At 42.7% G+C, this 21499-nt stretch overlaps 1 protein-coding gene and 1 long non-coding RNA gene across 5 annotated transcripts in view; one reads left to right on the top strand and one right to left on the bottom strand.

Moving 5' to 3' along the window:
- The window catches only part of LOC116999834 (dual specificity protein phosphatase 13-like), a 22465-nt gene extending 2012 nt beyond the window's left edge, over positions 1–20453 (bottom strand). Inside the window, exons 1-4 of one of the 4 annotated variants that reach the window (XM_033066848.2) lie at positions 20014–20453; positions 14398–14426; positions 1530–1725; positions 195–415 (exon numbers count right to left, since the gene is read on the bottom strand). In XM_033066848.2, coding sequence (XP_032922739.1) covers positions 195–415; positions 1530–1696 — 388 coding nt within the window. In that variant the 5' untranslated portion in view covers positions 1697–1725; positions 14398–14426; positions 20014–20453. Of the gene's footprint in view, positions 1–194; positions 416–1529; positions 1726–7510; positions 7945–14220; positions 14348–14397; positions 14427–20013 lie in introns of those variants that run through there. The other 3 variants (XM_033066850.2, XM_033066851.2, XM_033066847.2) reach the window with 3 other exon arrangements.
- LOC116999836 lies at positions 16005–21017 on the top strand. The gene is made up of 4 exons (XR_004418627.1): positions 16005–16097; positions 16511–16619; positions 17133–17261; positions 20926–21017. It is a non-coding gene; the product is annotated as an uncharacterized LOC116999836 (long non-coding RNA).
- Positions 21018–21499: the final 482 nt, after the last annotated feature.

A 21499-nucleotide genomic window follows, 5' to 3' on the forward strand; every position in this document is an offset into this window, starting at 1 on the left:
GGGACCTGGCTCAGCCACCTTCTCTGCAGCACATGGCATAGGCACCCTTCTCCATCCTCTGCTCAGTGGTTCTGCATGTGCTGCCTTGAACCATATGCTGATTCTGAGCTCTGTTGATGCCTGTTACTGCAATGAAAAGTCATTTGGCTTGTGTTGAAATTTCCACTCAAAGCTTATTTTTGCTTCTCTCTTACCTCCTGGAGAGTTTAAGGCCTTGCCTATGAAATTGGCAGCATCATAGAAGAAGGTACTTAAATCGAAGGAAGGATCATCAAATGCTTCTACTCCATAGTACTCTATTTGCAGATCTGCATAATATTTGGCTCCTGTGTTGATGCTATATGGTCCGTCTGCTGCATTAAGGATATGAGTAATGTTGAGGCTTTGAAGTGTAGTTTTGCTCCTAGCAGCCCACCTGTTGAAAGACATGAAGGGCACATTGGCAATGCTCCTAACATTCTGCAAAAATAGCATGGTTTAAAGTTAGTGCCTGCTCCCACTACAGAAGGATGCAGGAACTGCATCCTGCTTAAAGAGGAGCAAGTTTCAAGAAGCACATAGTGCTTTGTACATGAAAAATATGATATGGGGGTGTGGAGAGCAGCGGGAGCACACACTTGCAAGTGGGATACTGTCAGTGTAGCAAATGCCTCCCAGCAGTTCATCCCTGGGAACATGGTTTACTGTGTGAAGTGGTCAAGATTTTCCTTAAATATTTGTTTAGGAACTTTTAGAGCTAATCTCTCATTGACAGTGTGCCTAGTCTCAAGAGTGAGAACTTGCACAGATACAGCAACACCTTCTTCCTGGTTTGGACACGAAATACATGCATTGTGTTCACCAACTAGGTGAACCCCACTTCTCACCATAAACTAGGACTATAGGCATTCTACAAAATTCTGAACCTTGACTGATATATTCATGAGGAGGAGGAGCTGGGAAAAATGAGCTCATGATCTAGGCAATCTGCAGTAATCCAATTGGAAGGAAATAGCAGTAAATATTATTGGTCACAAGAATAACGTATTTGCATGAAAATTCCTGTTTGATATTTTCAATTTTGTTATCTTTGAAAGAAAGCTTGGATTTGAAATGTCAAGATCGCTATTAGACAATTCATTTGGGTCTTTGTCCTTCTGAGTCTTAATCTTGCTACCCCTATTTGAGTGTTAGGCTACTGGCCTCCTGTTTGCTGCCTTAGAGCAGTTTCCAGGCCACATAATGCATCTCAGAATTGACGTCAGTTGACATAGGTTCTTTGAGGACTTTAGTCTAGAATATAAATAATTTTTACCTTGCCAAATCCATGGCAGCTCAAATATAAAAAACCGATTCAGACACACTATGAGTAAGTCACCATTTTGCATGTTCTTCTTGACATCCAAGCTCTTTACATCATCAGTTTTGGAAGCCTGTATCACAAAAACATTCCTGAAGACCCAAAAGCTGTTCCTCAGTGTACCACACCCTTTCCTCCTCCTCCTCCCAGGGACTGATAACAGCTTAACAGTAGGACCATATGTTCTTACGCATCTCCCAGGTAGATATTTGGCCAGACTTGGTCCACGTGATTGTCAGAGCCTCCTCTGAGCCACAGGAGCTGCTGGAGATCTGATAGTGCTGGTGTTTCATAGGAAGTGCTGCTAGTCAGAGATGAAGAGTTTCTGGTGTGAGGCATCTTGCTGCTCCCTTGCATGCACTCAGGCTGTATCAGAGACAGCTTTTCTGAAATGAATTGAAAGGAAATTTTCATACAGAAATACTATTCCCTAGAAAGTAGACCTGTTCATTACCCTTCAAATAGGATTACATTATTAGAACTAGTCTGTGCAGCAGGGCCTCCAGGTGTTGCTAAAAGCATCCAGAGAGCAGGACTGATTCAGGGGTAGAACTCTACAGGCATGTAATTTCTCCCCTGAGAAAGCACCATAAGATAATGTGATTTCATTTCTTGTCAAGTAACATGGTTGGTAAAGAACGTCTGCACCACCTGAATGCAGACTGGATGACCCTTGTAGGTGGAGGTATCATTTCTCTATTTGTTGAAGAGCTACTAGAGTATTTGTGCACACTTAATTCTGATGAGTTAAAACCAGAAGTTTTTGAATGCATCATTAGACTGACTTATACTTACAAAGCTTCTAGGGCCAAGGTGAAAATCCTAGGATGCGTATGTGAGAGCCATCTGTATGGTGTGTGTGTACTCACATATAAACAGTGCGTATGCACAATTTTATTTCATTTATAGTGATGTGTTTAAACACACCTATATGTATACATGCAGAGATACATAGGAAAATATTTTCACATGCATATATAAGCATATGTATACATGTCTGTATACATAGAAAAAGAAACTGAGAGCATTTGAACTAGTTTTTTCTCTTTCAGTTGAATATCCCTAGACACTTAGCTATACTGGTATTCTTGTGCTTGTGTCAATCTCTCCTCTGGGAGCTGTTCCACTTTGTATAAATAATGTGATAGCTACTTCCCTCCAGAGAGAGGCCATTTCTCTTGCCTGAGGGGCAGGGTACTTACCCAGGATGTGAGAAAAAAGAGTGTTTTTGAAATTATAGAGCTAAAAGTTTTGGCATTGTTATCTTGTTGAGAATCCCATCTAGGGCTCCCTCACAGGTCTGTGAGATCACAGACCTATGAACCCTCACAAATCATGCCATGGAATATGGGTAGCCCTTTTGCAATGCTGTTTGCGAGTTTAGACACAGCAAGCCGATGCCAGATGATTCAGCTGGAAGCAAAGCTCAGTCAAGAGCAAGACTTCCAAGCAGTCTCTTCTCTGAGATTTTAGGAACATCTTTCCTGCCTGGATCTCATTATCCTGAATTACTGTTCTTGCCCCCTGAAAATATTAATGTGCTTTGTTTGGTTGCTTGTTCTTACAAGAATCATAATCAGTGTGGAAGGCACACTAGAACTTTTCCCAAAGTAGGGTAAATGGTGTTTATTCTGATATGGCACCAACTTTCACTCTAATGCCTGAATTCCTAAATGTAAAGTTTGGGTTTATTTTCTTAGCAATTTTAGAAAACAAGTGCAGATGGGACCTTCGGAAGTCATCTGGTCTGTCCCCTGCCCCACCACAGCACCAGCCATATGGATGTTGCTCCTGAAACAACAACTTTGTCCACATATGTTATTTTTAACAGTGTAAGCTGCTTTGGGGAATAAGCAGAAAACAAGAGAGAATATATTTTTGCTTGCAGAAAAAGAAGTGGAGTTGATGTGAGGCATGTTGCTGAACATACACGTGTATTTCTGTGACCTCAGTCTAAATTTGCTTCCTTTTCCCCTTCCACCCTCCTCCTCCCCACAAATGTTAAGTGCAGTTATAGCTTTTTGTATGTTCCAATAAGAAAGAGGTCTCCCTAGGGTAACTACTTAATAAGCAAGATATGAAAAGCACAATAAAAATGATGGGAGACATAGGGGGAAAAAAAGACTGGTTTTACTTTTAATGATGAAGGAAAAGAACTGCGGGGAAGTAGAGAGAAATATAGAGATAAAAGCCTACAAATTTTTCAGGTCAGATAATATAAGATCAAGAGCTTTGGTAAAGGAGTATGTTGTGCAATCCTAGCCCAGATTAGCATGAAGAATAGCACAGAAACAGATACTGTGCATTGCCCTACAATTTTTACTGCCTTTTGAAAGTCATGCACTGTGCTCAAGAGCTACTGCCAGCATCCTCATGATGACCTGTTTGTACTTTCACCGACACAGAACATTAAGCTGAAGCAGTAAAAGAAAATCAAGAATAAGATAATACAGCTTCTAAACTGTATAAGATAATACAAGAGATTCATAATACCACAGGCTCATTTTCGAGGAGTGTGGCTGACTGTGGGTTGCTGCAAATGCTTAAGGGCTGAAGTTGTGGAGCAGATGGATACCAAACTTTACTTCTCCTAGACCCTGCTGCTTTAAACTTCTCTTGTAGCCTCACAATTAGTTACAGTAATAGAGATGATGAGCAAAGAGAATTAGATTGTGTGGGCTCTTGTTCAAAACCTGACTTTGAGGGAGTTCTCCCAGAATTGAGTAATTTTGGTGCCAGTGACACTTCCGAGGTGACTCTGGCCTTTGCGGCCAGGGAAATGCTTTGCAACAGAGCTCCCTTTCAAAGAGCAATCCTCTTTCCAAAAAGTGTGCCAACATTGTTTTATTCACATGCCTAATGTCAGACAAGTGAGCTCCTTGTGTCAACACAAGAATGGTTCCTCCCAAGAACACCGCTCCTGCCTGTGATGCACTGGCCTTGAGATTGGATTGCTCTGCAGGGCCATCAGGGTAGGCTTGGAAACAGCTATAGCTGATGATTGGACTAATGAGGAAAGCAATATGAATTTTTTAATTGAAGGTCAGGGACTTTGGTGAAGGTTTCCCCCTACCTTCTACTTTAAGATATTGCAGACGTAGCAAAAGTGCTGCCACTAGATTACATTTCTCTAAGCTTCTTCCTCTGGGTGGCTCCCAGAAGCTGCTGGAAGCAGTGACAGCAGGAGGGCAGGAATCTGTGTACCTGAGGGGAAAATCTCTGTCTTACAAGGTCACTAACATTTACTGTGGAGATCTAGACCATGCAATTTGGATAGGATTACTTTTCTTTTAAACTGTAGCCATTTCATTAGTCTTTCTTTCTTTCTTTCTTTCTTTCTTTCTTTCTTTCTTTCTTTCTTTCTTTCTTTCTTTCTTTCTTTCTTTCTTTCATCTTTCTATCTTTCTTTCTGTCTTTCTCTCCTATTTGTTTTTTCTGCTTAAAAGTAAAACAACAGAAACAAACAAAAAAATTTAACCTATGGGGGACTTTTGAGGCTGGATGGAGATTTTAATGGCAGTCACAAAATACAAGGTAACACACAAGCTTTAAAACTGTCTTGTCATTCTGCATCATTTCCTAAACACCTGGAGCAATATTTTAAAACATTAAAACAAGATGCTATCACTTGTCCCTGGTTGAGAAGAATACGTTTTATTTAACTAAAAATGAACACTGAGTAGCCACCTATTTGCCTAGCCCAAATTTTCACTTCTCTAACAGAGCCTCCTGCCATTTTGCCATGGTTGTTCCCTTGTCTCCTCAAGATGGAACTGAGCTGTAGAGATTAAATGAATGTCTGGTGTCCCAAGAGGAGTCTGACAGGGGCATTAGTTGGACTCCAATCATCTTTCCTCTTTCCCTTTTGCTAGCATCTTCCTGGCTGGCAGAGCTCTGCTGTGGTTATGCTGATAGCCCAGACAGGGACAGGTGTCTTTCAGTAACAAGTCCTTACAAGAGATTATTGAAAGCCTCAGGCACAGCAGAGCCTGTGGTTACTACAATAGCACAAACACTACCTAACAATAACATGATACAGAAAGCTCCTGCAGCCAAATATCCTAAATTCCCTGTATCAAAAACCTGACAAACTAAATGGTTCAACATACCAAAGCGTGCTGTCAGAATATAATTCACGTGGAAGGGAAAAAAATTAAAAAGCAGCAACTTGATGCATTTGAAAATGCTGTCTACTCTGATTTTTCTTCTCTTTTGTCTTAGTAAGCATCTCTGCACTCGTCTTTTACACTCCTTTCTCTTTTCTCTCAGGTAGTGTGTAACACTATGGCTCTTTGTTCTCCTGATGGAAAATTCCAGATGGAAAGAAGTATGTTTTACAAGGAAATGATCATGGTAGTGGAATTAATCTTTTAGATACTGTAATGTGAAATATGATCTTCCTTTTTGTTAAGAAGACCCAGTCTGTGTCTCTACACTTTGGTCAGAGCCTGACACCAAGAGAACCCAGGAGTCTCTTGAGGTAGAGCTGAAAGCTTCGTGTGCAGAAACAGGCACATTTAAAAGCAATAGCAAAGTTAAAACAGCCAGATGGGAACCTAGCAGGCAACCGAGAGGGGAACTCTCTGTTTTCCTTGCAAGCCTACAGGGGCTTGTTTGCAGGAATTAGAATCTCTCACCAGCGTTTCACTGCAGCTCTAATACCAAGTGGTATTGAAAATGAGAAGCAGGTTATGGCTGATGGTTTAAATGAGGTACCTATGGGAATTTAGAAATGAGATCCTGGACTTGTCTTGGTGTAGACTGTGCACATGGCAGAGCAATATTGCTTTCTTGGCTGACTGCATCATATATTATGGCCTTTTATTTTGCCCACAGTCAAACAGCAGGGAATAGTAGAAGTTCATTGCTCCAGCTCACTGTTCAAACTCTGATCTGCCTCACCAAAGGCAGTGCCCCTGAATAATGGAAAGCAGAATCGGTCCCTCAGCCTCAGTGCGGGTACATGTTCAATGCAGCACTGTATAAATGCTATTCCCATTATTTTGGAGTGAAGAGAAAAGCAGAATGTACAATTAAAGCTCTGTTTGGTTCAGTTTTTAACAGAATTTACTACCTGGGAAAGATGCCAGATTGAGGGCTTTGGAAAACAGAGCCCACCCTTTAACCGCAGTGTCAGGAAAGAGCAGGAGCAGCCCTCCAAGGCTCCCCCCTCAGCCCAGCCCAGCTCAGATTGCAGATGCCCCTCACCCTACACTGGCAACCGTGTTTTACAGGGTGGGAGAAAATCTGAGTCTTCACACCTCTTCACTGCTTGTTCTCCCTCCTGACATCTCCATTCACATCCGACCTTGTGCATTTATGATGGGGCCCTCTGGCCTTCTCCAGACTGAGCTGGAAGGTACCAACTTCTGCTTGCAGGGAGCCTGAGCTGGGCTGGAAAGCTAAAGGCTCCTTCCTCTGTGAGCCCTCCTGTTCCTGCGCAGGGCTGCCCATGGAGCTCAGGGACTGCTGCCCCTCAGGAGCTGCTGCCACGTGGGAACAGCAGGAGTGCACATGGCCATTTCAGTAGAGGGAGCGGTCACAGGGCAGGGCAGGGCAGGTGCAAGCAGTCAGCCTCAGGCAAGGTTTGGATAGCCAGGAGACCTCCTGGTAGTGAGGCAGGTCCCAGCTGAAGTGGGGCTGCCTGGCCAGCCGCAGGCGTGCAGGTGGAAGTGGAGCCCAAGCATCTCAGCTCAGAGGGGCCCCTGAACCCCAGCAAGGCCTCCCAGCAGCCCCATTCCAGGTCACAGCCACTGCTGTCCTTGGACAAGACAAGCCCCTGGGAGGGACACAGCTTGCTCAGTGGGGTGAGCTTCACCTGTGCCTTGCTAGTTTCTGGGGAGAGAAGCACTCCTGGAGAGCATTTCCTCTTCTTTGCAATGTAATAGAGCTGCACATATTTTCCCAAAACTCTTGTCATTCCAAGGGGGGAGAACCTTTGTATGCCCCCCTCCCACCTCCCCCAGCCCTCCTATTTGAGTCATGCAGCCTAGGAAGAAGCACTCGCCCACACACACGGCTAAGGCTGCAGGAAAGGATGGCTTAAAAATGGAGGCACTGGTTGGAAAAATGGGGAGTCCTGCTGGCAGTGACAGGTCATGGCTGTGGCATGACGCCAGCTTTTACATCTGCAGCTTTCAGATTCAAAAGAGATAAAAAAAGAAGTATTACCTTAGCAGCTGGCATCTCTGAGCTATGGAATGAACCATCCCCAGCAAGACAGCGCTGCCCTCCACAGGCTCCTAGCACAATTTTCGACTGTCTGTGGATATTGTCGAGCCTAGGGTGATGCTTTCCCCTTTATTTCTCCTCTGGGGCGTTCCTGTCTGGGATACCACAGTTAGGAATTCAAGCCCCCAAAACTACTGGGGTTTTTTTGATGCATCTTAACTGCGCCCATGTTCTCCCTGAATTAAAATTATCTAGTCTTAAGTCCTGCTGCCAGCAGCCATAACTGTGCTGAATGCTGTAATCAGGGGAGCACACGATCACCATGCAGCTAACTGCTTCTAATAGTAGAAACTTCACTCTAATCTTATATAACGCCAGTAATGGAGCAGAGAGGCTGTGGAGAAGCTTAGGCAGAAAGCTTTCTTGGGCAGCTCATGCCCTGAGGGCAGAGGAGCTGCAGCTGCAGTGAGAGCAAGAAAAACAAAATGACCTTGATATTGATAACAGTTCAGTGAGTGCTGTCACAGCCAGTGCTGTGCCAAGACTTCACTGGTGTCACAGGCTGTGGATAGGTGTAAGATATGGGCAGTTCTGATAAAAACGGTGTCAAAGAGGCCAGACTGAGAGAGGGATGTGGGGGAATAATGTCTTGCAATCTTCAGAAAAGACAAACAAGGATGTTAATATATTGCTGTTAAAAAGGGCTCCAAAGCACTCGCGCTTCTGCAGGCAGTATGGATTTGTGTGACTGTGGATTAAAGGGGGTTTTTCATCTCCTGATTTACTCCTGAAATGATTTTTATCTGACCGCTGCTGTCAATACAAAATTGACAATGCTGTCAAGTTTGAAGATTTCAGAATATTTGAAGGCATGAGAAAGGGTTTTTGATGTTCCTCAGTTGTTTGGCAGGGGTAGCTTTGAGCTGTATCTCCCTGCACTTTAAACATAAGCAGTGAAGTGCTCTCCTTGCTTTGCCTTTCTTGAAAAGGTACATACAAAAAAGGCAACTTTTTCTAAGGTTGACAAAGCTGTACAAATTCTTTGCTAAGGAATCAAGAGCAAACTTCAAAACTCTACAGTGGAAGATCTATTTTGGCACTTGAGTTTTTCAGGCATATCACGGAGCTTTCCAGCGACATTCTCAGCTGTGTTGGGGCAGAGTAGAATGGTTTTTTTCTTTAGATTTTTTTTCAACTGCTGACTTTAAAATCATTATTTGATTTCTATTAAGTGATCTTTTAAGAAGAGTGGTTGTGTGTCACAAAGGACTTGACCTCTGATGAACACATGAGAATAACTAGAAAGAGATATTAAGACATAGAACTGGGATTTCCTGTCTCATACAAACTTTTGATTATGTGCCTGATGACTATTTGCTCCTAATTTCTTACCTTAAATTTGAAGAAATGAAACTGAATGGTTTTCCGGTTGCACCTCCCTGGTATCAGGGTGCCAGGTAAATCAGAGTGAAGTAGGAACTTAGGAACTGCCTCATCAGGGGCTGTGGGCAAAGCAGGGTGTGCAACCACCTCTCCAGACTGAAGGATGGGGAGTCAAGGGCAGTGGGGATGTGCTGCTGCTCCATGGAACGCCCAGTCCCAGGGTCACCGGGAAGGAGTTTCCCTGCCTGGCCCTGCTGCAATATCTGTGTGAGAAGCAGGCAGCACAGTGCTGCCCCACTCCTGAGACTGAGGCTATGCAAGCCTTGCAGTTGGTCAGGCAGGGCAGAAGCAAGGGTTGTTTTGTGCCAGCAAGTTTTTGGAGAGTATTTTCACTTTATCTTGCCAGGTTTTATGCTATTGTTTTCCTGATTGTGTTTCGTGCTGTGGCTTGGTGTGGACTGTAGAGGGATGGTGAGGCTGGTAGGTAAGGTGATGGAGGGCAGAAGAGCCTCCAGCAAAGCAGTAGCCTTAGGGCTCAAGAGGGAGAATTGAGCACAGGTAGAAGGAAGGAGCATGTCCTTGCTGGAGGTTGTGCCTGCTGCTGGTGGTTTACAGCTGACAGTTTGGGGACACACCTCAAACCTAATGGTCCATTTTCCCAAAGCAAACCTCCGTGCCTCCAGCACAGCCTTGGGAAGGCTGTTCTCTGCTTGAGAAAGTTGCTGCGAGCAGGAATGCATTAAGGACTGCGACATTCTCAGGTACAATGGCAATGGGAGCCACGCTGGAGCTATAAATAGCACTAACATCCTTTCTCTCCAGTGCCTGGCATCCCAAGCAGTCATTTTTGCGGGTGCTTGTGAAAATGAGCAAAGCTTTGAAGAGCTTTTATTTACACTCTCTTTGCAGGCTGGAAATTCCCTTAGTAAATAATGACTAGTTTTTTCTTACTGGCTCAGAATTTTGCATTTATTTTAAGGGAAAATACTGGCATTTTTTTCTTTTTTAATTTTTAAAAAATTATCATATGTAATTTTCATATTTTTACCTCAACTATGTGGCGAAGAGCTATTGTGGCAGGAGAGTTGGGATCAAAAGTATTAATTTTCAAAAATCCTCTGTGCAATTGCAGCAAAAGGGGGGAAAACCCCAGGAACCTAGCTTCAGTCTTATATAAATCTTATATGCATTTTTAACAAAATAATGAAAATATTTTGGTTTAGAATTAAGCAAACAATGCAGGATGTTTGGACAGGTTTTGTGGTGTTTACATTGAGAGACCAGCCAGCAATAGTGGTTGCAGTAAAAGGAAAAGCTTTACATGTCTATCAGACAAGATCTTCCTATGGTTTGAGAGGGAACCAAGATGGCTTTGTTAAGGAGCTATGAAGACAGAGCAACACTGGCAAAAAGGAGCCTTTTCAAAATATTTAGGGTTCACTTGATGAAGTTGTCATAACATAATAAAGTCACAACTGTTATGCAACTCTGCTTTTGCTCTTTATAGACAGCAGAAAACACAAGGTCTACAAAACAGACGCTTTGCTCTGGGATAACCAAAGAATCCCCACTACAAGAGCAACTAATGGAGCTGGAAGAATTAGTCAAGATTTTAAATATGTAAGAGGGGCTGTAGTTTTTTGCAATGATACCAACTAATCTAATTATAGATCATACTTTTACTGACAACCCTTGTCTTAGGCCAGCAGGCTGCGCTGCTGCTAGTGCAACACCGTGATTTTTCCTGCTGCCACAAGATGGCAGGAAAAAACAATGTTGGGGAATTTTAAAATATACAGCGATGGGCATCACAGGACGGAATACACTCCTGACTACCATTTAAAGGGAGAACTTACAAGAAACTGTGCGTGTCAGATGGAAGAAAAATATTAAAAGTACCGAATTAATTAGATTGGTATTGACCTGGGTGTGTACACCAAATATCAACACCGCATCCTTTCCCATGCAGGTTTCCTGTATAAGAAAAACCTGTGCCAGTGCTCATTTTTCCTGTACACCGTGCAGTTTTGCCTGGTTTTGTTCTGCTGGCAAAATCTGTTGTACAAACCAGTCCAAGACATAATGCGCTCGCCTGAAAAGTAAAAAGCAGGGTGATTATTTTAGTCTTTTATACTGCCTTCTTCCAAATACGGTTCTCTTTCCATTCCCTGTTCCTCCAGCCATAGCAGAAAAAGAGCCAAGCTAGAGGACACTGATACGGCTTTTGGGAGCAGTGGGAGGCAGGGGGACAGCAGGACAGGGGGGCATGCCTGGGTGCTAGCAGAGTTGCACTGGGTTGCTGGGCTTGGCAGTGGGGTCAAATCAGTGTCCCTGCTGCCTGATCTCCTGGGAAAACTGACCCCTCTGTGTAATGGGTGTCACAGGAGCTGCTGGGGCTTTGGACGAGGGCTGGGACAGAGGAGTCTGTACTGCTCATGCTCTCTTCTCAGCTGCTTTCACTTCAGATACTTTTCTTAAAGGAAATAAACCCTCTACAAGAACAGAAATTGGTTTGGAAAGTACAACCATACTGGCTGGGAGCTTTGAGTGATCCAAAGGCATTCCTCCTCAGCAGCTAGTGTTGTGGCTCCCCTGCATTTTTGTAATAGATAAAAGAAAGCTGTGGAAAACTCGCAAAGATTATTGTGTGTTGATGGCAATTACCAGGAGCTCATTAACTGGTAGGAGTTAACTCAGAATGGCAGCACTGAGCAGACCTGGCCAGTCCTGGCCCTGCCACACCACTGCTTCCCAACATGGCCTGGCTTGGCCTGGCCTTCCCTCAATGACACATCCAGGACGTTCATCAGTAGCCTTTGCAGTTCATCTGGTAAGGACACAAAGCTTCCTCTAGCACCAGACTGTTCCTCACCAATCCAGCCTTCCTCCTCACCCATCCAGCCTTCCTCTTCACCATCCAGCCTTCCTCCTCACCCATCCAGCCTGCTCCTCAGCTGTCCTTTCACCTTTCTTTCTCACCCAGCCTTCACCCCTCCTTTTCTTTTTTCCCCCCACAGCCTGAGATAACCTCCTTGGAACTGATGGAGGCAAGGTGCTTGTTGGGGCCATGAGGGCAATTAGGGACTTTCGTGCTATGACCAGTTCTTCTGTTCAGTCTGTAAATTAAAAGTATCAAGAGGTTTAAGAAGTAGCCAATCTGTTGAAAGCCAAAAGCTGGAGGACACACAGCTGTCTTGTTTCTTATGCTGGCTTTCTCTAGACTCTGCTATGGCCTGGTGGAGAATGAATAACTAGTCAGCCCTTCATGTCCAACCTGCATTGTCTCTTTTTCCACCTGTCTTATGAATGCTACCCACACTACTCATTACTAAATACTGAATTCTATAACACAGGCACCAAACATCCAGAATCTGCCTCCCAGGCTGGCAATACATTTGCCACAAAGAACCAAGATTCATTTGGCAGTGGCAACATGGAGGAGAATGACAAGGCATAAAGAGTGAAGAAGCAAAGGCAAAATGCTTAAAGCAACTTGGAACTGTTGTGATGATGAGGGAAAAGAAGTGATAGTACAGGTGCCCATCACCTGGGCAGGCACACCCTGAGATGATGCTAACAGATCCCAACGCTTCATACCTTTCCTCTCCAGATTCTGATCCTACTTGGATTTTTAAGGTATTCTTTCTTGTATTACTTCTTTTGGTAAAATTACTTTGTTCCCAGCTTGGTTCTTCAGTTAGCAGCTTCATTTTGTGAGGAAAACAAGTGATGGAAGGACTGCAGCTGGTGGCAACATCACAAGAACACTGCTAGCATCCAGGAGCCTTCTTTTGCCCTTTGGCTGCCCACCTCTGAGTTATGGGGTCCCACCTGCTATTTAAAGGTAGATTTAGCCTTCCTTGAAATTAGTAGGTTAAATTGAGCACAAAATTACTTTGAATTAGATCATGCAGGACATCCTGCAAGCTGGGTCCTTTTTGACAGGCTTTCAGCAACTGATCATCTAGGTGAAAACAGCTCCAGGGTATGCTTAATTCTGCTCCTTTACACATTGAGGTGTGAGTAGGTAAGTGTGTACAGAGAAAACATCACTCTCTAGACACTTGTTCCCCTTTGGTGCTTGAAAGGAAATTCCTCCCCTTTCAGCACTAAAGCATTAACTGCAAGTGTCAACTTGCTATCTTTTCTAGCAAAAATAATAGTGAGAAACCATTTACCACAGGTAGTTTACCCACAAAGCAAGGGCAAATTCAGGAATTTGAAACCACTGGGTAGAAGGGATTTTCTATTTCTATTCTACTGGGTAAAGGGATTTTCTATTCTGTTCTACTGGATAAAAACTCAGTCTGAGTTTTTAATTTTTGTTCTGTTGAGCAAGGTGTATATGCCTGAGAGGGGGCAAACACGTGCACATCAGCTCTGGAGGGAAGAACCCCCTGCACAGGTGACATAATCACACTTGCAGTGCTGGATCAGTGCTTGATCAGGGCTACACTGATCTCTGCTCTTCTCCTGTCGCTTTTCACTATTGCCACAAGTAAGGGCTGAGATTGGGTGGGTAAGTCTTAACCCAAAAGATCTAATCTGATCTAAAATGCAGGGGCCCATAGCTACATGAGCTTAATTGGGCCTTTCTCTCTATTTCTGAGATTGTCAGGCACAGGAACGTGGTTGCTGACTGTTGGAACAGAAAAATGTGTCACATAGCTGAGGTGCTTTTCTTATCCTGACTTACTTAATGTCTGTCCCACCTCCTTCTTTATGGAGACGTCTGTCATGCCTGTCCCATTTTCTGCCTTTCTAGGGTCATAAACAATGCTGATTACCAAGTAACTTCATCTTGTCCCTCTATTAGCTTAACCATTCTCTTGATGGATCACAGACTGGATGACAACAGGCAAAATCTCTGTCATTAAAAACTCAAACTCCCTCTGCTCTCAGAGGTGCTGGTATGGTGACAGAGCTCCCCTTGCACACAGGCAGCCTTGCCTTCTGCCTGGTCACCTCTATTGCAGGCAGGATGGTGCATCTTGGCTTTACATCTGCTCTATGTGGCTACACATGCTTTCACAGCAGGATCTATCAGCACCAACTACTCCCCTTGCAGGGATCCGAAAGAGTGCTGCCTTTTGGCACAGGAGTGAGCCTGCTGTCCCCAGAGAACATAAAGACAAAGTCCTGGCCAAAGAGGGAACCATGAGAACAGAGCTAAGGTTATGACCTTGTAAATGTTTATCTTCAGTCTGTCTTCGATGTCTGGATAATAAGGTGACCAGTTTCTTACAGAAATTTAAGGCAGGTTAAACAAGAGAGGGGCACACAGTGGTTTTCTTGAGCTGCAGCACAGAGCATGTGCAGGGCCTTACCATTCCCCACTTGCCACCTTTGTGGCTGATGGATGCTTTCATGCAGTGTCTCTTCCTAAGTCCTCCAGATCTGAGCCCAAGTATGGTTAATACAGCTGTGCTTCTCTCTTTTTTCTAAAAAGAATGGCTTTCCCTTTGTACTGTTTGCATTTTGTCATGCTGCTTTGGTTCACTCACCGTTTTCCTCAGCTTGATAAAGAAGCTGTCTGTGAAAACAAGAATGGAAAAAAGAAAACTATCAAAGACAGGGTTTTTTATGAGATGTTTCCAAGTGAGTCTATCAGGTTATGGACCTAAGTATTATTTCTGCCCTTGAAAATCTTTCACTTACAGTGCTTAATTGGTCTGTGCAAATCCATTGCCAAAGAGGTAATTGGCCATTTTTATAAAAGGATCAGAAACAAAAACACTCCAGGCTATTGTTCTAAAAAAAAAATAAAAAAGGAATTATGGAAAGAATATGTTTCAGGGCATCATACAGCCTCTCTTGAAACCGCAAGTTGCAAATTCACTTGGTGAAAACAGCAGCAGACACAATGAAATGAGTTGTATATGTATATGAAGAACTGAGATCTCAAATGTGATATTATGCAGAAGGTAAAGAGTCTGTACTAAATAAGTAACAGCTCAACGTGTTACCAAGGGTGCACTTTGATTTTGATGAATGTTAAAAGAACCTTTAGCCTTGAAAATAAAGAGGATAATTTCTCTCTAGGCAATGGCTGCTCGTGAAAGCCATAAAATAAGAGCAGTGGAGCCCTAATTTTATAGTGCTTTTTAAATGATTTTCAAATGGTCCAGCTGCTTTGTGCCACAATAGCACAAGGCAGAGGATATTTACGCCGGCAATAACAAGCATGCATCAGCCTGCCCAAGCTGCTCTCTGCAGGCAGCCTGCGGGAGGCGAAGCACACGTGGAAAGATGATACTTGCCAATGTGGATTGATCACAATCACACCATGGTCACAACGATCCTGGGAAGCCACTTTTTCCACCAGACAACTTGATTGTTTTCCTTGTCTGTGTGTTGCCTGTGAAGCACAGGATCTATGTGGCTGGCAGTGCTGGTTCTATTTTGACACTTGAGAGCCTGCCAGCAATGTGTGCCTCTAAGGCCATACTGTCCTTGGCAGATGTCTCCTTTTGGAATTAGGAGGGCAAGTTCACCCCTGGGTTACACTGCTGGTTTGGGGTGGGAGTTTCCATAAGGATGAGTGTGGCCCCTAGCTTTGGAGTTCTGATGCAGCACTGCATTATCTTCTATAAAAATGCATGCATGTCGCAAGTAAACTCTGGGCAAATGCTGTGGAATTCTGCTGAGATGCTGAATTGCCACCAGCAACTTTCCCCAGGTATTTTACTTCTGCATGTTTTGGACTTCAGTCTAAAAGTACAATTTATTTTCCAAACAAATGCTCTAAGATGAGAACTACTCTGGGATGGTCTACCTTTGGGTAGTCTACAATTTGGGTAGTCATTGCAACAGTTCAAACAAAAGTTTCCCTTTTTTTTCTTTACAGTCCTCTCTCCTTGGTGATACATTGACAAAAGATAGGGTACTGGGAGAAACCTGCCTTCTGGGCCACCAGAATAGGCTTAAAAAAGCAGCTCCTTTATGAAATATTCTATTAAAATAAATAACTTGTCTCTTTCCATGTTCACTAGTGCTAGAGGCACATCAATGTTCAAGTAGTAAGAATTTTGGTGGGAACAGGGAATTCTGAGCATGAGAGAAATGTCTAATTTATGGCTGAAAACTTATTACATTTACAGAAATTCTTAGGTCCATAAAGCTGAGACAGAGCTGGGCAGAGGACATGGCAGGAAGAAGTTACCTCTGGAAAGTCCTCAGTCACTGAGCATCTATTGTCACCAGGGTGAGAAAACTTTCTCCTATCTGGGTGACTTCCTGTACAGGTTGGGCAATATTTTCCCCTTTTCATTTGCTGATCCCAATCAGCAAAACAGGTTAGCATCTTTTTGTGTGCAGGGATATACTTAATTTTAAACAGGGGGCTATTTTCCCTTGGTGTTGAGTTTTAAGAGTTTTAATGAGCAGAGTGGACAGCAAGTTAGGGGAGTACCTAGCATATTTGCTGCCTTCATTTAACCGACTGACTGAGGAGTGACAGGAGCATGAAAAATTCAGAAACATTCTATGCCCTAAACAGAGAGGAGAAACAGATTTGATGCCAAAGCTTTAGGTCATGTTACTTTCATCTTTATCTCATATGCTGATTGTTTGTCTGACATTTCTCCTTGTCTCTTTGTCTTGTTTTAATTTTATAAGAGTTTAGAGTTTACATGGGTACGTAAATCCTGCAGCTTGATGAAATTGCTCATGACTGGATAACTCTTTGGATAGCATTGCCCAGAGGAAAGTGGCAGAATATCATAAGGTAAGCCAGCATAAGGGAAGCAGATCTGCTTTTTTAAAGAATACAGCAATAAAGATTTTTCCTTCCAAACCAGAAAGGAATACATGTAGTGCTGTTCCAGGCTGCACAGAATAGTGCTGTGGTCACAGATTGCATAAGTTTGTACTTCTGCCTCACTCCATCGCATCTCATCTCATCTCTGAGAGATCCAATTTACAGAAGCTGAGATAAAGTAGCCTCCAGGGTATTACATACAGCCCTTTCATAAATCAAGAACTGCTTTTTGTTACTAGAGATCTGAGTCCAGAAACACAGGAAAACACATGGCATTAAGCTTTGCAAATGGCCAACTGGCATTCTTTGCAATAGCTCTTTGCAGCTTTTGGCTGTTTCTCAAACTAGAAAGTACTATTTTTAGTTACTTTTGTTGTGTATTCTGACAAATCAATACAGAAAAAAATAAATTTTGGTGATTTCTGACTGAGAAATCATAACTGTCTTCCCTTTTATAATTTTTTTTCTCTCTTGTTACAGAAGGTACATTCTGATGATTACCAATACACCATGTGTGATCCTTGCCACCAATGTGGATATGGTTTTGTTGGTCACTCCTAATCTCTCAGGATCCCGCTGTTTTCCCATGTGCCAATGAAGACAATGTCTGTAAGTGGATAATTAGGCTTACCCAAGTGGTTGAGTGACATTTAGTTAATGCTGCTAAGGTAATTTGTGATTGCTTAATGCGAGTGCTGTATAAGGGCAGCAGTTTTCCATCCGGACAGGGACTCGCTGTTTGCCCTTGTTAATGCACACAGAATGTACAGAAATGTGCAACAAGGTCAAAGTCGATTTTGGTGTCTTCTATAAAAGCTGGTGATTATAAGTAGCTCAAGTTATCTTGTTGCCTTGTAATATATTTCTGTCTGTAGAGCGCAGTGTCCACCACACTCTGACATGTTTTCCCCTTTGAGAGGTGTAAGAAAAAGTAAGAATGGGAAAAGGTTGCAATGACTAAATATACTCATAACATATCTGGAAATGCAAAATTCCAAGTTATTTCACTTCTGAAAAGAAATAAATTTAACAAGTTTTACTGCCTTCAGTTGACTACAATTAAGGACTGCTGGCCCAACACCCTACAGAAATTCACTTCAGAAGGTAGCTCAGGTCCTTCTATAACTGGAGTTGAAATATGTATGTTGAACACACTGGGGTTTTAGCATAGTTGTAACCATTTTGCCTCAGCCTGTAACTGTGCAATGTTTCTTTGCTGAAGTGATATTAGCCTTGCTAATCTGGTTACTCTCCAGTTAATAAACCTGCCTGGTTAAGATCAGCATGAAGTTTGACTTCTGCAGGATATTTTTTATATTGTGCCCTCAGCTACTTATTATATAGCACTTCCAAAAACATTGTATCTTTAAACCCAAAGGGTCTTCTATATCAGCAATGGCTGATAGCCAGACAAATATTTAATAACCAGTTTGTTGACAACTTCAAAGTCCTCTAGGATGAAAGTCATTACGTGAAGTCAGTCATCTCTATTTTAAGATAAATTTAACTTCTTTAAAGATGCTGAACAACAGATTTCTGATAAAGGCATAAGGAGAAATATTTATTATAAAATACAGCATTAATTCTAGATTGATCTTTGATTTCCAAGTAGTTGCTCAGAAACTGCACATAACTGGTTCCAGGGAAACAAGCAGTGACAATAAATGGTACTGTTCTGGGTTATTTTAGCTCTGGCACAAGTCCTGATGCTGGCATGGGTTTGCTCAGTAACAGAAGCATCCACTGTTTATTAACTTCACTGAGTACTGGGTTGGGCCCTAAATGCACATACTGTCTCTATTTCCCATTTCTATCTCATGAAGAGCCCATGAAACCTTACTCTCAGGTGTTGTTCCTACTTGTCTATTGATGTTGGCACAATAAAGAAAATTCTATCTGTACTACTTGATCAACTTCCAGTTTCACTCTTTGCAGTCTGTAACTTGTATTTAAGTTGATATTAGTGATCAATTGTTGCATTAACAAAGATACCTGTTCACATTTTTATTTCTGTTAGCTGAATGTTCTCAATGTTCATCTTTTCCTTACTACACATACACACTGCTGTTGTCTATATACTTTTTCATTTTATTCCCCACCATTTTTGTCCCCTACAAGACAGAATGTGATTGAAAGAAACATCCAAGAGTAGTTTAGCACATGTATACTCACAGGCATTAAAAGGAGATCTTAAAACTGCACTTAAAAGGTCTAAATCTGTCTAAAATCAAATGTTGCTGTTAAGAGAACACAATTTCAGTGATTTTTGTCTTAAATCTGTACCTGTCAGTCTCAATTCTACAAATCCTTAATTCTGCACATGGTCATAATAAGTAAAAGAGTTAATTTCCAAGTGTAGTTACAAGGTTTAACTGGCAAGGCAAGGGTGGGTTTCCCACTCTCCTGGCCAAGGCAGGAGTTCAGTGAAGCACTGCACGTTGCTGTGGCTTCTGCCGTGGCACAGCCTGCTCTGAGCAGGGCTTTGTGCTGCTGGGTGTCCCCAGCTGCTGTACACAGGGACACCTGCTGGTGCCACATCCTGCCTGCCACTGCAGGCACATCAGGAATTTGTAAAACCGAATTTTGTAAATGCAGATTATTTCCCCAACATCACCTAGTTCGTTTTTTGGCTTTGTTGTTTCATGGCTAAAAGAATGACCACTTTTAGCTGTAATCAGTGGGCAATCAACAGGGTTTTTACTTCTCCCTGCTTCTCTCCTGTAGGAATTGTTGTAATTTCTAGCTATTTCAGCAAGTTTGCAACATGATGATGGTGAAAAAACCCTTGTTTTGGCATAACATTGGGCATTCAGCATGTTGAGTGCAGATGACTGCCTGCTTCCTCTGTGCTTCAGAGTGAAATACCCATCTGCACAGTTTTCAGAAATAGTGAAGTCTGCTGTCATTTAAAATATCCATAGATTTGTCAGAAATTTCAACTGCAAATCAAGTTATCATATAAACAGCCAAAATTAGAATACTTGTTAGTGTGACAATTTCCCTTCTAGTTAAAATTACACCAAAAAAGGTAAAAAACAATTATTCAATTTTATGGCTGCTCAGGATCATGACTTTGTCTTGTACTTTGTATGGAAAACGCTGTAGCATTTATAAAATCTGTATGTCGCACAATTATAAAATAATACAAAGTAATAGAGTCTAATTATCTTTTAAATTGTTTTTCTGTGCAGTAGGTTCTTTCTTTAATGGATTGTTCTTTTGCTTTCTTCGGTGCTAATCTTAGGTCTATTTTAAGGCAATGAAGATTACCAACGCTAACTATATAAAGTTGGCCAGCATATGTTAATGACTACTGTATTCCCCAGCCCTTCAGAACAGCTCAGCCTCAAATAACACTTACATATTGCCTATGTAGAGATTAGGCCACTCTTCACCCACGTGATTTAATTCCACCTTGCAGCTGTCCAAAATATCTGGCAGTTCCTGGGCAGAGGGAGTGCCAGGCTCAGAGCATTCCTGGGCTGATAAGGGCTGTCTTCAGGTGCTGAGCGCTTTGGAGGCCTCATGCAGAGTCAGGCAGAGAAGGGAGGGCCTGCTGGAAGCCGCTGCTGTGGAATACACAGGGGAGGTTTTTGCTGAAGCAGGCTCTTTCTGCCGCTTGATATTCCCAAGCAGGTGGCTGACTCTAAATACAGCTCGCGCCTTGACGCCTCCCTGGATTAGCTCAGCACTCTGTCCCTGATGCAATGGGGAACAGCCAGAAAAATGAATGTTCTGCTCTAAGTGGATCTTACACAAAAAAATCTACTCCTGTCCTCACATAAGCTGTGGTGCTGTTCCTGCCAGCACAGAGCTTTCCCCGTGAAAGAAATGTCAGTCAATGCAACCGAGACGCAGTCCCAAATGCCTCATGTGACCCAGTTCTAATAATAAGCTACCAGGAAAGAGGGGACAGCACAGCTTGAGGGTGGGTTCAAAATAAACACCATCAGAACACCTGTCCTGGGCCTTACCAAAGGTTCACCCAGCCCACTGTCCTGTGCTTGACTATGGCTGAAAGTGGATGCCTACAGAATATAAGAACACACAAGCATGAATTATACTTGTGTATATAATAACACTCTCCCAGCTTCCAGCTGGCTGGAGTTTATGAGCTTGCTGGATGCAGTTTCTAGGTATTTGGTAACCCTGAATGGATTTCTGTCCCACAGACTTTTCCAGTTGCCCCTTGAATGTCTATAGGCGTTTACTGTCTACAGCATCCTGTGGCAAGGTGTTACACAGCTAACATAAACCCCTCCTCTTGTTTCAGACCTAATTTCTACTGACTTCATCTGATGCCCTCAGTTCTTACACTGGAAAATAACATTAAGAGAAGTTTTCACTGGAACTCTACGTGGGTCCCTTCAGGTAACACTGGTTTTGTGATTGCTTCAAGCAGATTTAAGTCTACCAGAGCTGTAGCTGGGACAGTTCCTTTCACTTGCACCTTCTCTCAGGTTGTGTAGACCCTCTTGACAAACGTGCATTTTCTGAATGAAGTGCCACTGGGGAGGCAGTATTTTCCCTTCATTTTTGTTCCTTAGTCTAACTTGCCAAACCAACATTCAAAATACACGTTTTTATGCTGATAGTGGAAAGCAGTGAAGTACTAATGTCATGTCCCATCATAACTTGAATTATGGATAAAGTGACAGGTGAGGAGGTCCCTTTTCCTCTTAGCACATTGCAGCAGACAATGCTTTTTTTTTTTTTTTTTTTAGGAAGTTACAGGACTATTCTTCTGCTTTTGCTTATGTTGACTGGAATCTTTTTCCCTGCACAAATGTGCAAAGTAAATCTGCATATAAAGAAGCAGTACAGACAGGCAGGAAATACAAGCATCA

The sequence above is a fragment of the Catharus ustulatus genome, chromosome 8 (assembly GCF_009819885.2).
Source record: "Catharus ustulatus isolate bCatUst1 chromosome 8, bCatUst1.pri.v2, whole genome shotgun sequence".
Taxonomy (NCBI): domain Eukaryota; kingdom Metazoa; phylum Chordata; class Aves; order Passeriformes; family Turdidae; genus Catharus; species Catharus ustulatus.